Source organism: Eschrichtius robustus, chromosome 11, assembly GCF_028021215.1.
Source record: "Eschrichtius robustus isolate mEscRob2 chromosome 11, mEscRob2.pri, whole genome shotgun sequence".
Lineage (NCBI taxonomy): Eukaryota > Metazoa > Chordata > Mammalia > Artiodactyla > Eschrichtiidae > Eschrichtius > Eschrichtius robustus.
In genome coordinates this window covers 65,040,493-65,061,087 of record NC_090834.1, presented here as the reverse complement: position 1 = coordinate 65,061,087, position 20,595 = coordinate 65,040,493, and the positions used below count along the sequence as shown (strand labels likewise).

Below are 20,595 nucleotides of genomic sequence, written 5' to 3'. Positions count from 1 at the left end.
TAAGACACTGATGAAAGAAATTAAAGATGATACAAATAGATGGAGAGATATACCATGTTCTTGGATTGGAAGAATCAACATTGTGAAAATGACTCTACTACCCAAAGCAATCTACAGATTCAATGCAATCCCTATCAAACTACCACTGGCATTTTTCAGAGAACTAGAACAAAAAATTTCACAATTTGTATGGAAACACAAAAGACCCTGAATAGCCAAAGCAACCTTGAGAAAGAAAAACGGAGCTCAGGCTCCCTAACTTCAGACTATACTACAAAGCTACAGTCATCAAGACAGTATGGTACTGGCACAGAAACAGAAATATAGATCAATGGAGCAGGATAGAAAGCCCAGAGATAAACCCACGCACATATGGTCACCTTATCTTTGATAAAGGAGGCAAGAATATACAGTGGAGGAAAGACAGCCTCTTCAATAAGTGGTGCTGGGAAAACTGGACAGCTCCATGTAAAAGAATGAAATTAGAACACTCCTTAACACCATACACAAAAATAAACTCAAAATGGATTAAAGACCTAAGGTGTCTGTAAGGCCAGACACCATCAAACTCTTAGAGGAAAACATAGGCAGAACACTCTATGACATAAATCACAGCAAGATCCTTTATGACCCACCTCCTAGAGAAATGGAAATAAAAACAAAAATAAACAAATGGGACCTAATGAAACTTAAAAGCTTTTGCACAGCAAAGGAAACCATAAACAAGACGAAAAGACAACTCTCAGAATGGGAGAAAATATTTGCAAATGAAGCAACTGACAAAGGATTAATCTCCAAAACATACAAGCAACTCATGCAGCTCAATATCAAAAAGCAAACAACCCAATCCATAAATGGGCAGAAGACCTAAATAGACATTTCTCCAAAGAAGATATACAGATTGCCAACAGACACATGAAAGAATGCTCAACATCAGTAATCATTAGAGAAATGCAAATCAAAACTACAATGAGATATCATCTCACACCGGTCAGAATGACCATCATCAAAAAATCTACAAACAATAAATGCTGGAGAGGGTGTGGAGAAAAGGGAAGCCTCTTGCACTGTTGGTGGGAATGTAAATTGATACAGCCACTATGGAGAACAGTATGGAGGTTTCTTAAAAAACTAAAAATAGAACTACCATATGCCCCAGCAATCCCACTACTGGGCATAACCCCTGAGAAAACCATAATTCAAAAAGAGTCATGTACCAAAATGTTCATTGCAGCTCTATTTACAATAGCCAGGACATGGAAGCAACCTAAGTGTCCATCAACAGATGAATGGATACAGAAGATGTGGCACATATATACAATGGAATCTTACTCAGCCATAAAAGGAAACGAAACTGAGTTATTTGTAGTGAGGTGGATGAACCTAGAAGACAGGAATAAAGATGCAGACCTACTAGAGAATGGACTTGAGGATATGTGGAGGGGGAAGGGTAAGCTGGGACAAAGTGAGAGAGTGGCATGGACATACATACACTACCAAACGTAAAATAGATAGCTAGTGGGAAGCAGCCACATAGCACAGGGAGATCAGCTCGGTGCTTTGTGACCACGTAGAGGGGTAGGATAGGGAGGGTGGGAGGGAGGGAGATGCAAGAGGTAAGAGATATGGGGAAATATGTATATGTATAACTGATTCAGTTTGTTATAAAGCAGAAACTAACACACCATTGTAAAGCAATTATACTCCAATAAAGATGTTAAAAAAAACAAAAAGATTTGGGGTTTCAGTGGCCATTTCTTTAGTGGTCGTTTTTTAATGTTTTGATTAAAAGCTTGGAGTTTTTTGTTGACTCAAAACACTCAGATGATGGAAAGCATGTCTGAAGGGCAGATTGTAATGGATGCTGTTGGAGTTCCTCCTTAATCCTCTTGATTCATTTTGCCCAGCTCAGTGCAACCTTCTGTGTCAGCTTCTGCAATCTTAACTTCTAATAGCTTGTAAGTGAGACCTTCAGAAGAATGCCCCCGGGCACTGGCGACCTGGCTTTAGTTCTCCCTCTTCCCTACAACTGGGAGTATGAAAAGGCCTCCTTCCTATGACCTGAAGCAGAACAAACTCTGTGATTTATTTATGCTCTGGAGATCCAGAAGGGAACTGGGATTTCCCCTGAAATTATTTTGCTTATCTTGTTCTCCATTCCCCTTTTACTTTTCCCACTCATTTAATGGTTTCTCCTTAATAAATCACTTGTACTTGAATCCTTGCCTCCATATCCGATTCTGGGGTAACCTGGCCTATGATGGAAGTATCTGGTCACAAGGGAAGATCAGTTACTGCATGTTTTGGTGGATGTTCCTAAAAAGTGAAAGGGGACTCATAACAGGGATATGAAGGAAAAAGCTTTAGGCTTGACTTTTCTGGAAAAAAAATCTCTCTTGTACCTCTTTTATGGATCTCCCCTAGACTTTCAGAACACCTGTACTCTACCATAGGAACTGGTCTAGCTCTAGAATCAACCCCCCACTCTTGAGTGGTATATTTCTCCACATGCAATCCACCATCAAGTCCTATCAATTTTTCCTGTAAAAGATATTTTGAATTAATTTCTACTAATACCACTCTATTACAAGTCATCATCATTTCTCAGCTAGATTATCCATTCACTTACTTATCTTGCATACACTATTGAAAAAAAGCGAAATAATTTCATTGTATGTAACTTTTAATTGGGCAAAGCAAATCAGAATAGATTGAGTAAAGTGATAGTCTTCAATATCTAAGTAAATGTCCTGAGATCTTGACATCAGGAGCTCTCTTAGCTGTTTTTAAGAGAGTTTTAAAGGTATGCCTGTACCTTAGGCTTCATCCACAGAAAGGGGCACCCCTTGCTCTGTGTAGCTTGTGGCTCCTGGAAAGTGGTACTGACTCCTGTGGCCATATAAGGGCTGCCCCACTGGTTTAGAGCATCACATCCATCTGCATTGTCTCAGCACCAAATACTCTTTTTCTAAATAAACCATCGTTGGCAATTTTATTCTACTGTTTGTGCATGTTGACTATCTACTGTGGCAATCTCCAGCCTCTCTGAGCTGCATGCCTGGACAGTCTATGTTGTCTCTCCATGTACCAGTTATTCTTTCTGTTAATGCTCTGGCTTCAAATTTGCATATATTTTGAGTGATTTGCCTTAACCTTATTTCTCCATAGTATTTTAGTGTGAGTTTTGCAGAACATAAGGTTTCCAGGAATGCCTATGTTGTAGTAAAACAGAAACATTTATGCAGCATTCATTTTCAAAGAGTTACAGGTACATTGGGGGAAGACAAACATGTAAAAATAAGTAGAGGATAGTAGACACAGAATTTAACTTGTGTATTGACAAACTTAGAATAGATGCATGTAGGATGAGCATTTATGCTGCTTGAGGAATTGCAGTAGACCATGAAAGATGAGATGGATTTGGCTAAAATGAAGGTCAAAAGAACCTTTTGAGTAGAGAAAATAGAGTACCAAGACATCACCAACTGCTAATCATCTAACCTATGAACTCAGAAGTCTAAATGAAATGCATGACTTTTCTCTGATTTACTCATGTATTCCCTCTGTATTCTTCAAAATTTATTCAAATTAAAATTTAATTATGTTTCTTTACCTATTATATAAGCAAAATTGCAAATGATTGATGACAAATATTATTGATGTGGCTGTGAGGAAACAAGAACTCTCATAAATTGCTGTTGAGAGTATAAAATGGTACAATCAATTTGGAGGGAAATGTGCCAATATAGCAACACTATGTATGTATTTACACTTGGCCCAATAAATCTAATTTCTAGATTTCCATATGTCAGATACACTGGCAAAAGCATTAAAAGGCACATGCATAAAGCTATTCTTTGTAATTGTAAAAGACTCATTAAATAAACTATGGTGTATCTACAAAGCAGAGTACTATGAAGTTATAAAAAGAATGAGGAATCTTTTTGTGGTTAAAGAAGAGCTATGCTGGAGTTAGCTGGATCCATTTTAATCCTTAATGAAAGCAGCATCATGATTGAAATTTATGATATTACTTCAACAAGGTGTAAGAACCTAAGTTAATGATTAAGAATGATCATTAAACAAATAACCACTGAAACCCCAAATCTAGAGAGAGAGCCTGTGGAAGCTCAGGTCATTCTTCCTGGGATAAATAGAATGAGGAATAAATCATTGTTGGACCTATAAAGGTATAGGTATGGGAATTATTGACCCACTTTCTTATATCCATACAATACATACGAGTGAGCTTGAAAGAACTAACACTCCCTCAAGGACATGAGAACTAAAATAAGGCAGTGAGGAGAGTTATGCATTGGGAGGACTCATAGGGTTTCCTATCTGATGAATGCAGTCAGATTTGCCCAAAGGAAGACAAAGACACAAGGTGATTTTTGATGGGTTGTGCCCTCTTTTATTATGTGTGTCCCCATGTTAGGCTTATAAGCAGTTTCATACTGTTCACAGTGTGAACACAGGAATGTGAATATCTGGAATTACTTGGCCACAGAAGTGTTAAAATGATGATAAGAAAAAGAATGTAAGTCCATAATGGGCAGGCAGAGGAGGTTTCCAGGTGGTAGTGACAGGTCTAAACTACCTCTGTGTTTTCACTGAGCTTTCCAAAGCTTTCCAATAGTCATTTCAGCAGCTGGGTTTCATCATAATGGAGATAGGCAGAGGCAGAGGAATTCTAAATATCAAACTGATTGTTCCCTATTCGAAAGACTTTAATCTTTTTCTTAATGTCTATGGGATGCAGTCTCTAAGGCCTAGGGCCTTGTAGAATGTTCGGCCAAGGGCATTCTTCACCTCATTATTTCTCAGGCTGTAGATGATGGGGTTCAATATGGGAGTCATAACAGTATAGGACAGTGATAGCACCTTCTTGCTCTCAGGAGAATTATTGGACTTAGGACGGAAATAGATGAGGCTTAAAGATACATAGAAAAGGGAGACAACAAGGAGGTGGGAGGAGCAGGTAGAGAAGGCTTTGTGCTTCCCTTTAGCTGATGGAATCTTGAGGATGGCAGCAATGATGCAAGTGTAGGAACATAGGATCAGCAAGCAGGGTATCATAACGACCAGAATGGTTCCAACAATGGCATAGATCTCAAACAGTGCTGTGTCTGCACAGACCAGCCTCAGCACAGGTGGGCTGTCACAGAAGAAGTGGTTCACCTTGTTGGTGCCACAGAATGGAAAGCTGAAGAGCCACGTGGTCTGCACAGTAGCCATGGGAATGCCTGGAAACCAGGAGGCAATAGCCAGTTTTGCCCGTGTCCAAGGGTTCATGATGACTGGGTAGTGCAAGGGATTGCAGATGGCTACATAGCGGTCATATGCCATTGTGGCCAGGAGGAAACATTCAGAAACCCCAAAGAAGAAGAAGAAATACATCTGAGTGGCACAGCCAAGAAAGGAGATGGTTGTGTCCTGAGCAATCAGGGTCCCCAGCATCTTGGGCACAATGACTAGGTTGAAGCCAATCTCTAAGAAAGACAAGTTCCTGAGGAAGAAGTACATGGGGCTGTGCAGCATGGGGTCAGCCAAGGTAACCAGAATGATGAGGCTGTTTCCCAGCAGGGTGACCAGGTAGACGATTAAAAATGTCAGGAAGAGTAATGACTGTATTTCAGCAGGTAGGGAAGAGAAACTCATGAGGATAAACTCACTAACTCTTGTCCAGTTTCCTTCAGCCATTGATATAGGAATGAATTCCAAGCTGTGGTCATAGAGAGAGATTCTTGATTGGAAGAGTCAGATTCTGGATTTGTGTTTCAGACTCCTTCTTAGTGTCAGGGAAAGAGGCAAGATCAGGATTTCAGTTGCAAGAGAAAGGGCCTTGTGTTGTCTAAGAATAAAGACACAAGGAAGAAAGGCCAGAGCCTGAGCTCTGAAACGGGCAATGGCTTAATGTTCCCCACTCTTATTCTTTGTGATCCATTTTCCACTTTGTTACCATATTTGCTAAAACAACCTGGATCATATTCACACACATCCATTTTCTGCTGCACACTTAATACCTTTTTAGCAGGGTTAAATGAAAGGTGTCCTGAGGAAATGGAGTGGAGTTAGATGGAAAACAGTATAAATTTTCCATGTATACCTATTTTGTATCCCCCTGCTTCAAAGATTCATGGTGTTTATCTTCTCCATCTACTGCCCAAAGCTGTACTTACCTTTTTTGTGTACATTTAAAGACTTCAATCCTAAGATAACTTGAGAGTGTATACAGTAGAAAAAGTCGTGTTTTTTCATGTTTTGTTTTGAGGTGACTCAAATAGGAGAAAAAGTGGCAAGGGGGTGCGTAGGAAGAATGTCTATAGAATGTAGTCGTTTTAATGCACTTTTTTCCCTCCTTCCCATGTAAGAGCTGTATAGTATTTTACATCATATAATGCCTATTCCTTCTTGCCTAATCAGATTATGAGGTAACAACCTTAGGATCTTTCTCCTCAGTCCAGCAAAGCTGTAATTGACATTTCATTGTCAGGACCCAGAATATCCACTGGCTTTCAAAATTAAGATCTGAGAGGAGTACTGTAGTACAACTAAGTAGATAGTGAGTGTGTCCCAGGAGATTCCAAATACTTCTCTTTCTAAAGTGGACAAATTGGAAAAAAGAAACATATTCCCACAAAAATTCTGTGAAAAATAAGAAGAACATTAGAGTGAATGTTTGAAAGATAATACTCATGAATAAACAATTAACTTGGACTATATTAAATAAGAGCTGGAATCTTAAATGCTATGAAAAAATTCAATATTTATTCCACTTCTGTTGAGGTACTGGCAATGTGATGATTGATTTCTCTCTGAAGCTTAGAATCTAACGGAGGAGTTATTTAAATAATCAATTATATTAAATCACAATGAAGGTCTTGATACAGTAAGTATACGGTATCTTGTTGGGGGGAATGTATAAGGAGTAGGGACACCTAATAAATTCTCTGATGGCTTTCTAAGCAATAGGGATGAAAATGAAGTTGGCTAAAGATGTGCAGAACATCTAGCATGTACTTTATTATGAAAATATAAAATTGAAATTGTGAAAATACCATAAAAAATAAAAATCACTGAGCTTTTTTTTTTAAACTGAAAGCATTCCTTAATATACACACACACAGAAAATAATGGAAATATACCAATATGTCTTGATCTTTGTGTTATTTATTTTAAAAAAATTTTAGGATAGGGAAAATTTCCTTTACGCATTCAGGCAGGAAACAAATAAAAAGAAAAAAGCAAAACCACGTAACACAATCAAAAGACATTTCAGGCTCCCTGCTAGTCCCTCCAAAACTTCCAGAAGAACATTCTTCTGTTAATCATTAGCTGACTGTCCCAGGAGGAGGAACCCTGTCTTCTAGGCTTTCTGCACCCATAGAATTGTCCTAAAGAAATAGTGTACTTGATGTGATCTACCTTGTGCATGTTCCAGTGAGGCAAGTCTTCCCTGAGTTAATTAGAGGACAGTCAAGACTTCAGGAGGTATATATTCTGTCAAAGCTGCAGAGACTGGAATTTTTCTGAGCCAGAATGCTTTACAGTCAGAACTGGAAAATAACCTGGGTAATCTCAATCTTCTTGTGGTCTCAGATCTCACTTATCTTATGACACAGAAAGTGGAAACTGAGGCTCAGGAAGGTGAAAAATGATAAGATCTTTCCAGTGTGGACATAGGAATAGAATTAGGTGTCATGACAAACCCTGCCAAACCTTGTCTAGTTGAGCAACCGAATCTGGAGAGGGGTCCCTGGTTGATTCATCCCTTGGTAAGAGCCTTGCCTGTGCCCAATAGGGAGATCTGCCTTGTTCAGCTCTGCCTGACACCTATGCTTCACACACGCCCCTGAGTGTTTGAGGAACTCTGGTTCTGCTGTCAGAAGGACCAGAAGAGGAATCAGGGAGGTCTTACTTCCTGTCCTGGATGAACAATTAACAGCTGTGAGACAGGAGGGAATGGAACAGGGCACAATCCTTAAAGAATAACACAGCCATTGAGAAAAATCGGTTATGACAAAAACTGGTTAGAACCAACCAAGCCCGAGGTGGCAGAAGATACGACTTCCAGTGGACCTTGAGCCGTACTGTATTACAATGTGCTCACTGTACTACGTTAGCATATGCTAAATGACACTCCACAGGCACTATGACAGTTCTGAGGCCGACAGTAAAATGCCAAAAAGTGGGTGATGACCCAACTCCTGGAATTCTCTGCCCCTTTTCCAAAATAGTCGGAATAATCCTCCCACTTGTTAACCTATGAAATTACTCAGCCCATAAAAGCTAGTCACCCCATATTTCAGGACCATTCTCGCCTTCTGAGTTGGACCTCATTCTGCCTATGGAATGTGTATCTCTCTCAATACACCTGCTTTCATTTTACTATAGATCACTCTTGAATTCTTTCCTGCATGAAGCAAGGACCCTCACTTGGTGGCACATCCCAGGAACTTGCCTGAGACCTGGGACATGACCATCCTCTTGTGCCCCATTTTCCTGAAACATCTTTACAAAGGAAGAGGAAGAAGGTGGTCTTCTCCCCCTCCCCACTTTTCCTTTGATTATAAAAATGTAGTCCACTTAGTTCTGGGGGCAGAGCCCTCTTGCCTGCCACAAGCATCTTATATTAATAAATCTACTTCTTACCTATCACTTTGCCTCTTGCTGAATTCCTTCTGTGCCAAAACATAAAGAAGCTGAGCTTCATTAAGTCCTGAGATGAGTTGTGATGTTGCAGCCCTAAGATTGTGGATTTGAGTTCCATATGAGGTGCAGTTGCAGTTGGACCTGAATTCAGGTCACTGCTGCCTTCTCTGTGTCAGGCATGAGTGAGCAGACTAGATGGGTTGGCCATGCTCCCGGTCCTGACTTAGGAGATATAGTCCCAGCTGTGCCTCTTTTGTCCTCAGGGCCAGGTGAAGGGCTGGCATCTGTATTTTCCCCCAGGTGTTTCTGGGCTCACCTTAGCTCCTCTTCCTTCCCTTCCTCAAGGGTACTGACCTTTCTTGACTCCACTGTCCTTTGGGACCCTAAGGAACGTCAGATGCAATTGGATGAAGTTCAAGAAAGGAAAACCATACTCTAGGAATGTAGGATTGTGTAGAGAAAAGCACACACATTTTGGATTCTGAGTGACCTAAGTTAACCCCAGCACTAGAACTCTCTGGTTTGTGATGCCTAGCAATTTTATTAAACTCTCTGAGTTTCTGTTTCCATATTGCTTAGGCAAAGATAATATGCTTATTTTACAGGGTTGGTATGATGGGGTGGGATATATTAACAAGGATGTTAATGTACTCTATTACAGCATATATATTACTATATCATGAATATCATGTTATAATAACTTTCCCAATAGCCAGTAATTGTTCAAAACAACTACTGACTAATTACTACATGACAAGCATTGTTATAGACCCTTAGAGAGAGGAATGAACAAAACAAAGTCTCCGTGCTCATAAAGCTTACATTCAAATGGGGGAAGTCAGGCACTGAACAAATAAACAATTAAGAACTTAAGACTAAGTAGTTGCTATACACAAAATCCAGGATGGAAGAAATAGAAAACTGCTGAAAGAAAGGGCTCAATTAAATAGACTTCCTTTATTACAGGATCTTTTTGTCTTTTTGTTAATAGTAGGCTGGTCATTGTTAAGGAAGTTGTACAAGCAGAAGATATAAGCCCTTGTCCAAAGGTTGATCAAGTGACTTGAGGCTACTGGCTTTTGAGAAGCCTAGAGAGCAGTACGGGATAGAGCTAGTGATTCAGGCTTTAAGAGTCATACAATTTTAGACACAGGAAAGGTTATACTGTTTCTTATTATAGTACAATTTTTAACAGTAAAATATTGTAAAAATTGTCTTAATTCCATCAATAGGCAACTGATTAAAAATTGTAGGTTTTCCACTGCAATACTACACAACTGTGAATATATTAATGTGGGATAAACTCCAAGATAAATTTTTATTTGAAAAAAAGCAGGGTGAAGGATATTGTATACACATTACACAAATTACATCTATTTAATAGAAATAAATATTATAAACCTACATATAAAATATGTAAACAGTAAATTTCTCAAAAGATACACAAGGAATTGATAATAGTTGTTGCCTTTGGGCAAGGAAAGTGGGGAAGAACAGAGGTCAACCCTGAGAGGGAGATATTTTGATTGTATATTATTTTGTACTTAATTTTATGCACATTTATTAAATTTTTAATAAAAATAAAAGACACTTGAAACAAAACAACACTTTTATTCTGGTTCCTCCCCTATTAATTTCTAGCCTTATGACCTAGAGAAAGATATTAAAATTACTCCATGTCCCAATACCTGTTGTGAAAAGGAAATGCGATTAAGTATAGAAAACATTCCAAGCCTTGGTGTATGTCATACAAAGCAGGTTTCATCAAAGTACTGTTTGACTTGAGACTTGAAGGTTTCCATCAGGGAGAGGAAGGGGCATTCCAGTTGACTGTAAGATGACCACATCACTTTGATTACTGCTATCATCACCGTTTCTGCAATTACACTTAATGTTTGTCAGATTGGCTTCCTTCTTTTCCACTAATTCACTAAACTTTCCTGCATTAGGATCTTTGCATAGGTTAATTCATTTGATTCTAATGTTTTTCCTCCTAATTTTCACCTGGTTAACTCCTACTCAATTTTCTGATACCACTTTCCGATTTTCTGTTGTTACTTCCTCAGAAAAGAGTTCCCTGACCTCCTTGTATTAGGAGTCCCATTTATTCTTCTTCAGAGAATTTTATTAGTTTACTTCATAGCAGTGGTAGCATTGTATAATTATATATTTATTTGTGAATTCTTTGTTTAATCCTCTCTTAATTGAGGGATTCTGTAAATCAGTACTTAGCAGTGAGGGTAAAGGACGATTGGGAAGAAAGAATGCAAGCCATGAGAATAGTGAGGAAGCTTATATAGTAATAATTCAGGAACAATGGCCTGGCTAGGCCAATGGCAGTGGCAATGTAAATGAGAATTGAAACAAAGGATGTGGAAGAATTTTGCCAAGGAAGAATTAGCAGGATTTAGAGACTGGTTGAATAGTTCCATGATAGCACTTATCAAAGTGTAGAACTATTACACAGTAAAGCACTTTGCATAGGAGCTCTTAGAGGGCAGCACCTTGTTCATTTTTTGTTGTACCTTCAAGATTCAGTGTGTAAATGTTCACTGATCAAGTGAAAGAATGTGGCAACAAAAGGGGGAATCAAAAAGAGGAATAAGTAACAAGCCAATGGCAATGGCAATGGCAATGGGAATTAACAGGGATGAATAAAAAGTGTTGCCAAGGAAGAATTTGCAGGAGTTGAAGACTGGTTGTATACTCCTATGATACCGATTATCAAGTTGTAGCATTAGAGCAGAGTAAAGTACCTTGAATGATGTTTTAATTTCATAATCATCTGTTTACTTCTCTGACCCATTTAGTTGGATGAGCACTAACTAAACAGCAGCACGTATGTTCACCACTGTACTCTCAGAACTCGGTATATACATGTTCCCTGATGGAATGTAAAAATAAATCAATGAAAAATTAAATAAAAAAGAAGGGTAAGTAATAAGAAAAAAATTGACTAGATGTAGTGACTGGAGAATGAGTTTGTGTTTTATTCAAAGTAACCATGAGTTCAGAATTTCATCATGTAGGCATACCACACAGGGGTTGGAGTTGACTTACCATCTGTAGGTAACCCTCCGCTAACCAGCTCAGCACGCTTTCAACAAGCTCCGATGCTTAATCCATGTTCTGCATGGTTTGGACTTTTATGCTGAGTAGGGTGCCTGAGCACTCAAGTGCACCTCTTTCTCTTTCTATGGACTCATGGGTACATCATTCATCCTTGATTGTTGGTACTCAAAGTGTCCTCATACGTTACGTTATGGGTAACATAAATTGTTTAAAACTTTGGAGTACAGCAGATAGTTATCACTTTTGGGTGAGTTGTTTATATCAGTGTATGGAAATAAACCCTCACAAACAACGTATGTTTACTAGTAAAGGGATAGTCATGTTTACATCTTTTTGTGGACATCTTGGATAACAGTTCTGGTGGGCTTTGGGGGTTAAAATTTGGGGGGCTTTTGAGGAAAACATATTTACAAGCAAAAGAACATTTTGGGGAGAAAATTAGTGGAAAATATCTTTGCTGTGTTTATTGTCACTGTTATTAGGGAGAAGGAAGCATCCTTCATAAAAGTTTATTTCATACATTAGTTTGAGAGCATTGTGCTAGATAGATACCTTGCTGCCTAAGCAGAAATGTCTTGGAGGCACGTGGAAACATGAAACACATTTGGGTGAGAGATCACTGCTAGAGGTAATGATCTGGGACTTAATCATTCATTTCGACATTTATTGAGTATTAGTGAGTGCCAGGCAAAGGAATTTGAACATAATGAGAGGTTGTCCTTATACTCACCTGATAGATATGCATGTAAAATACAATTAATTACATTATCTTAAATGCTTTAGTAGTAATATAAGACCAAGATATGTATGACAAAGGCAAGTGACCTCAGCTTTATCTAGGGGAATTAGAGAGTGTTTCTAGAAGAAAAACATTTAGAATTGTATTCCAAAGAATAAAATTAGAGCTGAATCTTGAAAGATAAGTATAAATTAACTTAGTACGGGGAGGAGGTGGTGAGACGGAGGAATTTTAGACAGAAAAAACTGTGTAAAGATACAACAGGTTAGTAATAATTTCTGCCATTTATTGAACACTTACTCTGTGCCACGTATCTTCTTCATTCAGAAAATAAAAGTAATTTTATAAGTACTTCTAGTTCTCCCAGAGAAATAGCTCATCACACAATAGATCAGATAATTTCCACTGAAGTTGATCTCAACATTGTTCTTTGTTGTGTTTTGTTTTCTTTGCTAATTTTCACTCTCCTAAGAGCTCTTTTAATCTCCGTGTAAAACATTATTTTATTTACTTATTTCATATAACTTCTTTTGAGCTTCTACCTCTGTATTTTAGAAGAAGGAATATGCAATATTTTTATTTTATTTTATTTTTTTGAATTTTTTGAATTTATTTTTTTATACAGCAGGTTCTTATTAGTTACCCATTTTATACATATTAGTGTATATATGTCAATCCCAATCTTAAAGTACATGATATTTTGGACTCATACCTAGATTAATATTCTTGCTGACACTTAAATTGCTGTGACAATTAAACAAGTTACTTGCTTTTTTGAAACAAGTATCCTATTTTAAAAATTGTGATGAAACCCGTGAGAAATAATTAATACTTTATTTAAAAATATGTAACATATTTTTCTGTCAATAAATGTTACTTAATTCACCCTGCTTCCTGGGAGGAGATAGAATTTAAGTAGATTTCTCATGTTACAATTACAGCAAACATTCTTGAGAATTCTACATAACCAATCCCCCCCTTTGAATTGAAAGAGATACTACAGAAAGATCATACAGCTCCATGAGTGGAAGTGGTTGGCTCATGTAATTTTAATTTTATTATATATTATTATGTTATTAATTTGGGTTATGAATGTGCTATATAATTATATTATATCCCATGTACAGATTATGAAATATAAGGATAGATATTTAGAGTTATTTTTATGAACTTGCATAGCTGTTAAGTACCAGACACAGGATTTGAATCCAGGTTTTTCAGACTCTAAATTGTTGAGGAGAATAAAAAAAGACTATGCTTAGAGAAACTAGAAATGCTTGGTATAAGGGGAAAGAAAATAGATCAGTGTGACAGTTGTTGACTATGCATTCAACTGCAGGGTTGGGGTATGGAAAGAACGAGATTGGAAAGATAAGCTTGAGCTGGACTATACATGGGCTTGTATGACATGCTAAGAACATAGTTTCATTGTGAAGATGAGGATGAATTGTAAGGATTTAAAGCATGATTATGACAGATCATCACATATGTATTTAGAAAGAACTCTGGAGATGGTGAGAAGGATGAATGAGAATGGGGCGTATATAAAAGTCTTCAGTATGACTGGAGGCTGGGAGACCAATTAGGAGGCACTAGTAATAATCCTGGTGGGAGATATAAGCCAATACCGAAGTTTCATCTCACAGTAGTGATTTGTTGAAACCCTGGCAATGGTGGGATCTCTAAGAGATAGTACACAAGGAAGAGAGAAGAGGGTCAACAACTGAACTCCTAGGACCAGTATAGTTTAAAAGGACTTGGAAAATAGCACAAAGAATCTGCCCTTGGGCATGTAGGGGGTAGCAAAGGAATCCATGATTATGGAAGGCAAGATGATAAAAAGTTTCAAGAGGGAAATTCCCTTTACACAAGCATCAAAGAAAACCTGAAGAGTACTTGATTTCCTCAAGTGTCTCTCTAGACCAAGAGCTGGTCCAAGCCTGGGGTCACTGGACTCTGTTGAAATTCCTCCCACCCCTGTCCCTGGTCCCTGCAGACCTCAATCTGCAGAGTCATAGTCACTGAGAGCTGGAAGGGACCCTGGAGACCCAAGAGTACAGGGCTGGAATCTCTCCCTAAAGGGAGTTAGTTCTCTCTCCCTCTCCTCAGCTCTAGCTGGGCTGAGCTCTGTTCCCCCTGGCTTCTATCCTCAGTCTCTTCCACCCCTGGGGTTGCAGACTAACCAGCCTATTAATGAGCAGTCACAGACCATGACCTCATTAAAAAGCTGTTAATGAGACACACTGCTGTTCAGGGAACACACTTGAGGGAGGCTCCCAGTGGCCTCCTCTTGGGGCCTGGAGGGAGAGCTTAGGTGAACAGACAAGATCAGATCTGGGGAGAGGGCTAATGACCTCAGGCTGCAGAGCCACACTTAATGAACTCCTGCTGGCAAGCAGGCCAGCTTTGAAGCTTAAGTCCTCACTGGCCTGCAGGCTTACAGGAGTGGGTGGGATCCAGGGAAGCAGTGACTTTCCTCTTATCAGTCAGGTCTGCTTACTGCTTTCTCTGCTGACCCATTTTGATGGAGGACTTCAAGTTCTGAGATTAAGAAGTAATTTTGTGTTGCCCTGAGTTTATGGTTCATGGACAATTGTATAAGCCTTTTGACTGGTCTCCATCCCACAGACTTTGTCCCCTAGCCACCCATTCTCCACAATACTACCAGGAAAGTCTTTCCAAACACATAGCTGATTGTTACTTCATGCTTAAAACTTTTTAATGAAGATAGTTCACAATAAGTTTCAGAGTCCTAGCATAGAAGACTCTTGAATATTTGGCCCCTGCCTATCTCCCCACCCTCATCTCCTCCAGACATCTCTCCCATGTTATTTTCATCATTATTACCACTGCTATCACCATCGTCATTATCATGATTATATCAGCATGTTGAACATTTCCACAGTGCTTCTTAAGTGTCCAACAGTGTTTTACATATATTAATTCATTTAAACCTCATAGCAATGCAATGAAATAGGTGCTGTGATTATCTGTATTTTATAGATGACACGGAGTCAAGATATGCTGTTATTTGTCCAGTGTCTTACAGCTACTCAGGAAGAGAGTCAGGATTACAACCCAGGCATTTTGGCTTCAGAGTTTACACTTTTTACACATAAGAAGACTTACTTCTGTACCCTTTGCACTTACTACTTATTTGTCTTGGAATGCCTATCTCACATACAATCTTAAACCTTGGCTCCCATTCCTTCTTATACTTCTTACTTTGCTACTACTTCTAACCATTATGCATGTATTATTACCTATTGTCCTAATGTTTATATGTCTGCTCCCCACTGGACTGAAAGTTCTTACACTTGGATTGAGCTGGGTTCAGTAACTGTTACTGCGGTTTTACCGAATCTTTCAGTATTTATTATATTACTTTAAATATACACTATATTGTATTCTCTTTGAGAAACTGGAAACTAAATTCTTGACCTCTCTCACACAGCCATGCCTCTACAGCCATATACGCTTGTCTTCCTTACTTTACCATTTCAGTGAAAGGTATCTCTAATCAACATGATTGCTCATGCAAGAAATATGAGTATAGGCCTTGACACCTTTTCAATCCTAAACCATCATCAGCTTTTACCTGATCTCCTGCCATTCCTATACTAGTCTCTCTTTACATTCTTGCCACTTAACAATAAATTATCTACCCAGTAGACATAGTTATCTTTTTTTAAAAATTGCCCCTTGCTTAATATGCTTCAATGGTGGTCCACTGCATTTAGATTAATATCTAAAATCTATCACATGGTTAAAAAGAAGTTCTGAACGGTCTGACCTCTTCTTACCTATACAGTCAATTTTTACCTCTCTTGTCCTTATTCACAAACATTGTTTTTCCTGGTTTCGGTGTCAGGGTAATACTGACCTCACATGAGTTGGGAAGTGTTCCCTCCTCATATATTTTGTAAACGGTTGTGAAGGATTGGTATTGATTCTTTTTTAAATGTTTGGTAGAATTCACCAGTGAAGCCATCTAGTCCTGGACTTTTGTTTTTTGAGGTTTTTGATTACTGATTCAATCTCCTAGCTGGTAATTGGTCTGTTCAGAGTTTCTATAGCTTCATGACTCAGTCTTGGTAGACTGTATGTTTCTGGAAATTTATCCATTTCTTCTTCTACCCATTTGTCCAATTTGTTGGCATATGAGTGCTTGTAGTAATCCCTTATGAGCCTTTGTATTTCTGTAGTATCAGTTGTAACATCTCCCCTTTCATTTCTGATTTTGAGTCCTCTCTCTTTTTTTTTCTTGGGGAGTCTAGCTAAAGATTTGCCAATTTAGTGTTTCTTTTCAAGAAACAAGTTCTTAGTTTCTTTGATCTTTTGTATTCTCTTTTTGTCTCTATTTCACTTATTTCCACTCTGATCTTTGTTATTTCCCTCCTTCTACTAACTTTGGGCTTCATCTGTTCCTCTTTTTCTAGTTCCTTGAGGTTCAAAGTTAGGTTGTTTATTTGAGACCTTTCTTGTTTCTTATTATAGCCATTTATTGCTATGAACTTTCCACTTAGAACTTCCTTTGCTGCATTCTGTAAGTTTTTTTATGTGTATTTCCATTTCCATTTGTCTCAAGGTATTTCTTAAAAATTTGTCTTTATATTTCTTTTTTGATCCATTGGTTGTTCAGTAGCATGGTGTTTAATCTCCATATATTTGTGAATTTTCCAGTTTTCTTCTTGTAATTGGTTTCTAGTTTCATACTACTGTGGTCAGAAAAGATGCCTGATATAATTTCAATATTCTTATATTTATTAAGACTTGTTTTGTGCCCTAACATATGAAGTATCCTTGAGCATGTTCCATGTGCACTTGAGAAGAATGTGTATTTTGTTGTTTTTCGATGGAATGTTCTCTATGTGTGTGTTAAGTCTATCCAGTCTATCATGTTATTTAAAGCCAGTCTTCCCTTATTGATTTTCTATCTGAGTGATCTATCCATTAATGAAGTTGGGATATTAAAGTCCCCTACTATTATTGTATAGCTGTTTATTTCTCTCTTAAGGTCTTTTAATTTTTGCTTTATATATTTTGGTATTCCTAGCTGGGTCCATAAATATTTACAAATATTGTTAGATTGAGCCCTTTATCATTATGTGATGACCTTCTTTTTCTCTTATTACATTCATCTCTGGGGAGATTCCTATAATCCAAATGTTATTCTGCTTGATGTGCCCTTTAAGTTCCTTAAGCTATCTCCATTCTTTTTCATTCTTTTTTCTTTTTGCTGCTCTGACTGAACAAATTCCACTAACCTATCTTTGAGTTCACTGATCCTTTCTTACATTTCATCTAGTCTGTTTTTGAGTTCACTGATCCTATCTTTGAGTTCACTGATCCTTTCTTACATTTCATCTAGTCTGTTTTTGAGACCCTCTAGTATATTTTCCACTTCAGTTAACGTATTCTTCAGTTCTGTGACTTCTGTTTGCTACTTTTAAAATTCTCTTTCTCTTTGTTTAAATTCTCACTTTGTTCAGCCATTGTTCTCCTGAGCCCGGTGAGCATCTTTATGACTATTATATTAAATTTTATCAGGTAAATAACTTATCTCCATTTCATAAGGTCTTCTTTTCTGAGGTTTTATCTTGCTCTTCATTTGGAACATATCCCTCTTTTTCTTCATTTTCCTTGACTCTGTGTGGGTTTTTATACATTAGATAAAACAGCCACCTCACTCAGTCTGAAGGAGTGGCATCATATAGGAGATAAAACTTATTGTTCAATGCTGCCCTAGCTCTTGGCTGTCTCTCAAACCCTTGTGATTGTCCAAGCAACCTACTTTATTGTTAGTGGGCTCCCAGTAGTTGAGGGTATGCCAAGAGCCATCAGTGTCCCAAAGGGGAGAATCCCTATTAGCACCTAGATTCAGGTTAATTGGAAGTCAGACCTGTAGGCAGCAACTTTTAAAGTATTCAAATATACATCTTTCAGGAGAAGACTGGGAGATTGAACATTTCTATCTGCTCCCTCTGCATTGAGTTTTGGAGTGATAACCAGTTCAGAACTGTTTTTTGTTTATTACCATCCCATTGAACCCATGAACACGAGTCTCACTGGCCACCAGAGCCAGGCTATCAAGGGATGTATCCTCTGGGTGGCAGTCACAAATGTCAATGTACCAGATGTGTATACAAGTTTTCTCAGAGACACTGATGGCCTGCGGGAGGAGCAGAGGGAGAAGGCATAGATGACACCTGCTAGATTCCCCAGTCTCTGGAGAGGACTATAGTCAGCCCTTCAATATGTGTTTAATTAGAAGCCTATCCCCTAAGTCACAGCTATGAAAATAAGCTTATTGTCGTCTTTCCCAGAAAGACAGGGGTGCATTTCAGTCTGCTGTCTCTGTACTGTGCCCCAGGGGGCAGTAGCCAGTTAAGAAATGTTTCTCCATTTTTTATAGTCCTAGGGACCCATGAACATAAGAACTACTGGCCAGCAGAGCCAGGCAATCCAGGGGCTTTCCCGGGGTGGCAGCCATAGCAACTGGGGCAACAGACATGCGCAGAGACTCCTTTCTGGGAGATACTGGTGACCTGGAGTGTGGTGGATGGAGAGTGTGAAGATAGTGCCTGCCCTCCAAGGTCTCTGAAGAGGATCACCGTTGGCCCTTAAAAGTGTTTTTAATTAGAAGCCTGCCCTTCAGTTCAAAGCCTTAAGATAAGCTAATAGGCTTCTTCCACAGAAAGACTGGGTGCCTTAGTCTGTTGACTCTCTGCTGTGCCCTGAGGTGTAACTGGTTAAGAACTGCTTCTTTGTTTGTTACAGTCCAATGGGACCCATGAACCTAAGCCCCACAGGCCACCAGGTAATCAAGGGGTATCTCCTGGGCATCAGTCACAAAAACCAGGGCACTAGACATGTGCACTCCTTTCTGCGAGATACGGGTGATCTGGACTGCAGCAGAGGGAGAGCTCAAAGATAGATCCTACTGGCTGAGGTCTCTGAAAAGGATTACAGTGGGCCTTTAGATGTGTGTTTAATAGGAAGCCTGCCCCTCAGGCTGCACCTATGAAGATAAGCTAACAGGCTTCTTTTACAGAAAGGCTGGGCACATTAGTCTATTGCCTTTCTGCTGTGCCTTGGGAGGTAGCCAGTTAAGAATTCCTTCTCTGTTTACTACAGTCCTATGGGACCTTAGAGCGTAAGCCTTGCTGGCCACCAGAACCAGGTGACCAAGAGGTGTCCTCTGGATGACAACCCCCAAAAATCAGGGTACCAGACAAGTACATAAGCTCCTTCTCAAGAGAAAGCTGTGAGCTGGAGTGAGGCAGAGGGAGAGTGCAAAGATGGCACCCGCTGGCCTCCGTCTGTCTTTGGAGAGAGATGTGTGTTAAATTACATGCTTGCCCCTCAGGCTGATGCTTTAAGATAAGCAAATAGGCCTACTTCACAGAAAGCCTGAGCACTTTTCAGCTGCCTCAGTGTCTCTGAGCTCTTTTCAGGGCCCTTTTTCTGGGCCTTGGGGCTGTGGGGTGGGTGAGTCTGCATGAGCCTTTTAAGAACTATTTCTCAGATTGCTATTGCCTTGTGGGTCTCATGGACACAAGCCCTGTTGGCTTTTGAAGCTAGATGTTTTGGGGGCTTGTCTCTCAGGTGCAGGTCTTAAAATGGGATGCCTGGTGTGGAGTTAAAACCCTTCACTCCTCAGGGAGAAACTTGGGGTTGTGAGTTCCCTCCCAACTGTGGTCACAGTGCTGAGGGTGGGGTTGATGGCAAGATTTTGTCTCAGCTGCTCCTAGCTTTCCTTCTTCCTTTTTTTCTTTCTTTCTTCCTCCCTTCCTTCCTTCCTTTTCTTTCTTTCTTTTTCTTTCTTTCTTCCTTTCTTGCTTTCTTGCTTGTTTTCTTGCTTTAATCTAGAGTAACAATCTCTGTCTCTTAATAGGAATATTTACTTCTGTTAAATATTTATTCTAAATATTGGAAATATTTTAATCTACAAGTATTTTTTGTCATGGTAGGCGTCATAAAGTAATACTATTCATTTATCATCAGTAACCCACAAAGTAAATTCTGTAGACATAAAGATCACTATATAATGATTCCTAATTACATTCAAGTAATTGCTTATTATTGTGAAATTTTTTCAGTATAAAAATCAACTTCTGTTAAAATAG

The 20,595-nt window shown here is 38.8% G+C and overlaps 1 protein-coding gene across 1 annotated transcript; it reads right to left on the bottom strand.

The window, feature by feature from the left end:
- Positions 1-4,749: 4,749 nt before the first annotated feature.
- On the bottom strand, positions 4,750-5,718 carry OR10A5 (olfactory receptor family 10 subfamily A member 5). Its single transcript, XM_068555440.1, has one exon. The coding sequence runs from the start codon at positions 5,701-5,703 to the stop codon at positions 4,750-4,752; it is 954 nt and encodes a 317-aa protein (XP_068411541.1). The 5' UTR covers positions 5,704-5,718.
- Between the last annotated feature and the right edge of the window lie 14,877 nt (positions 5,719-20,595).

Excerpts from the sequence above, each read along its gene's own strand:
- OR10A5 (XM_068555440.1), bottom strand. The coding sequence starts at position 5,703 with ATGGCTGAAGGAAACTGGACAAGAGTTAGTGAGTTTATCCTCATGAGT.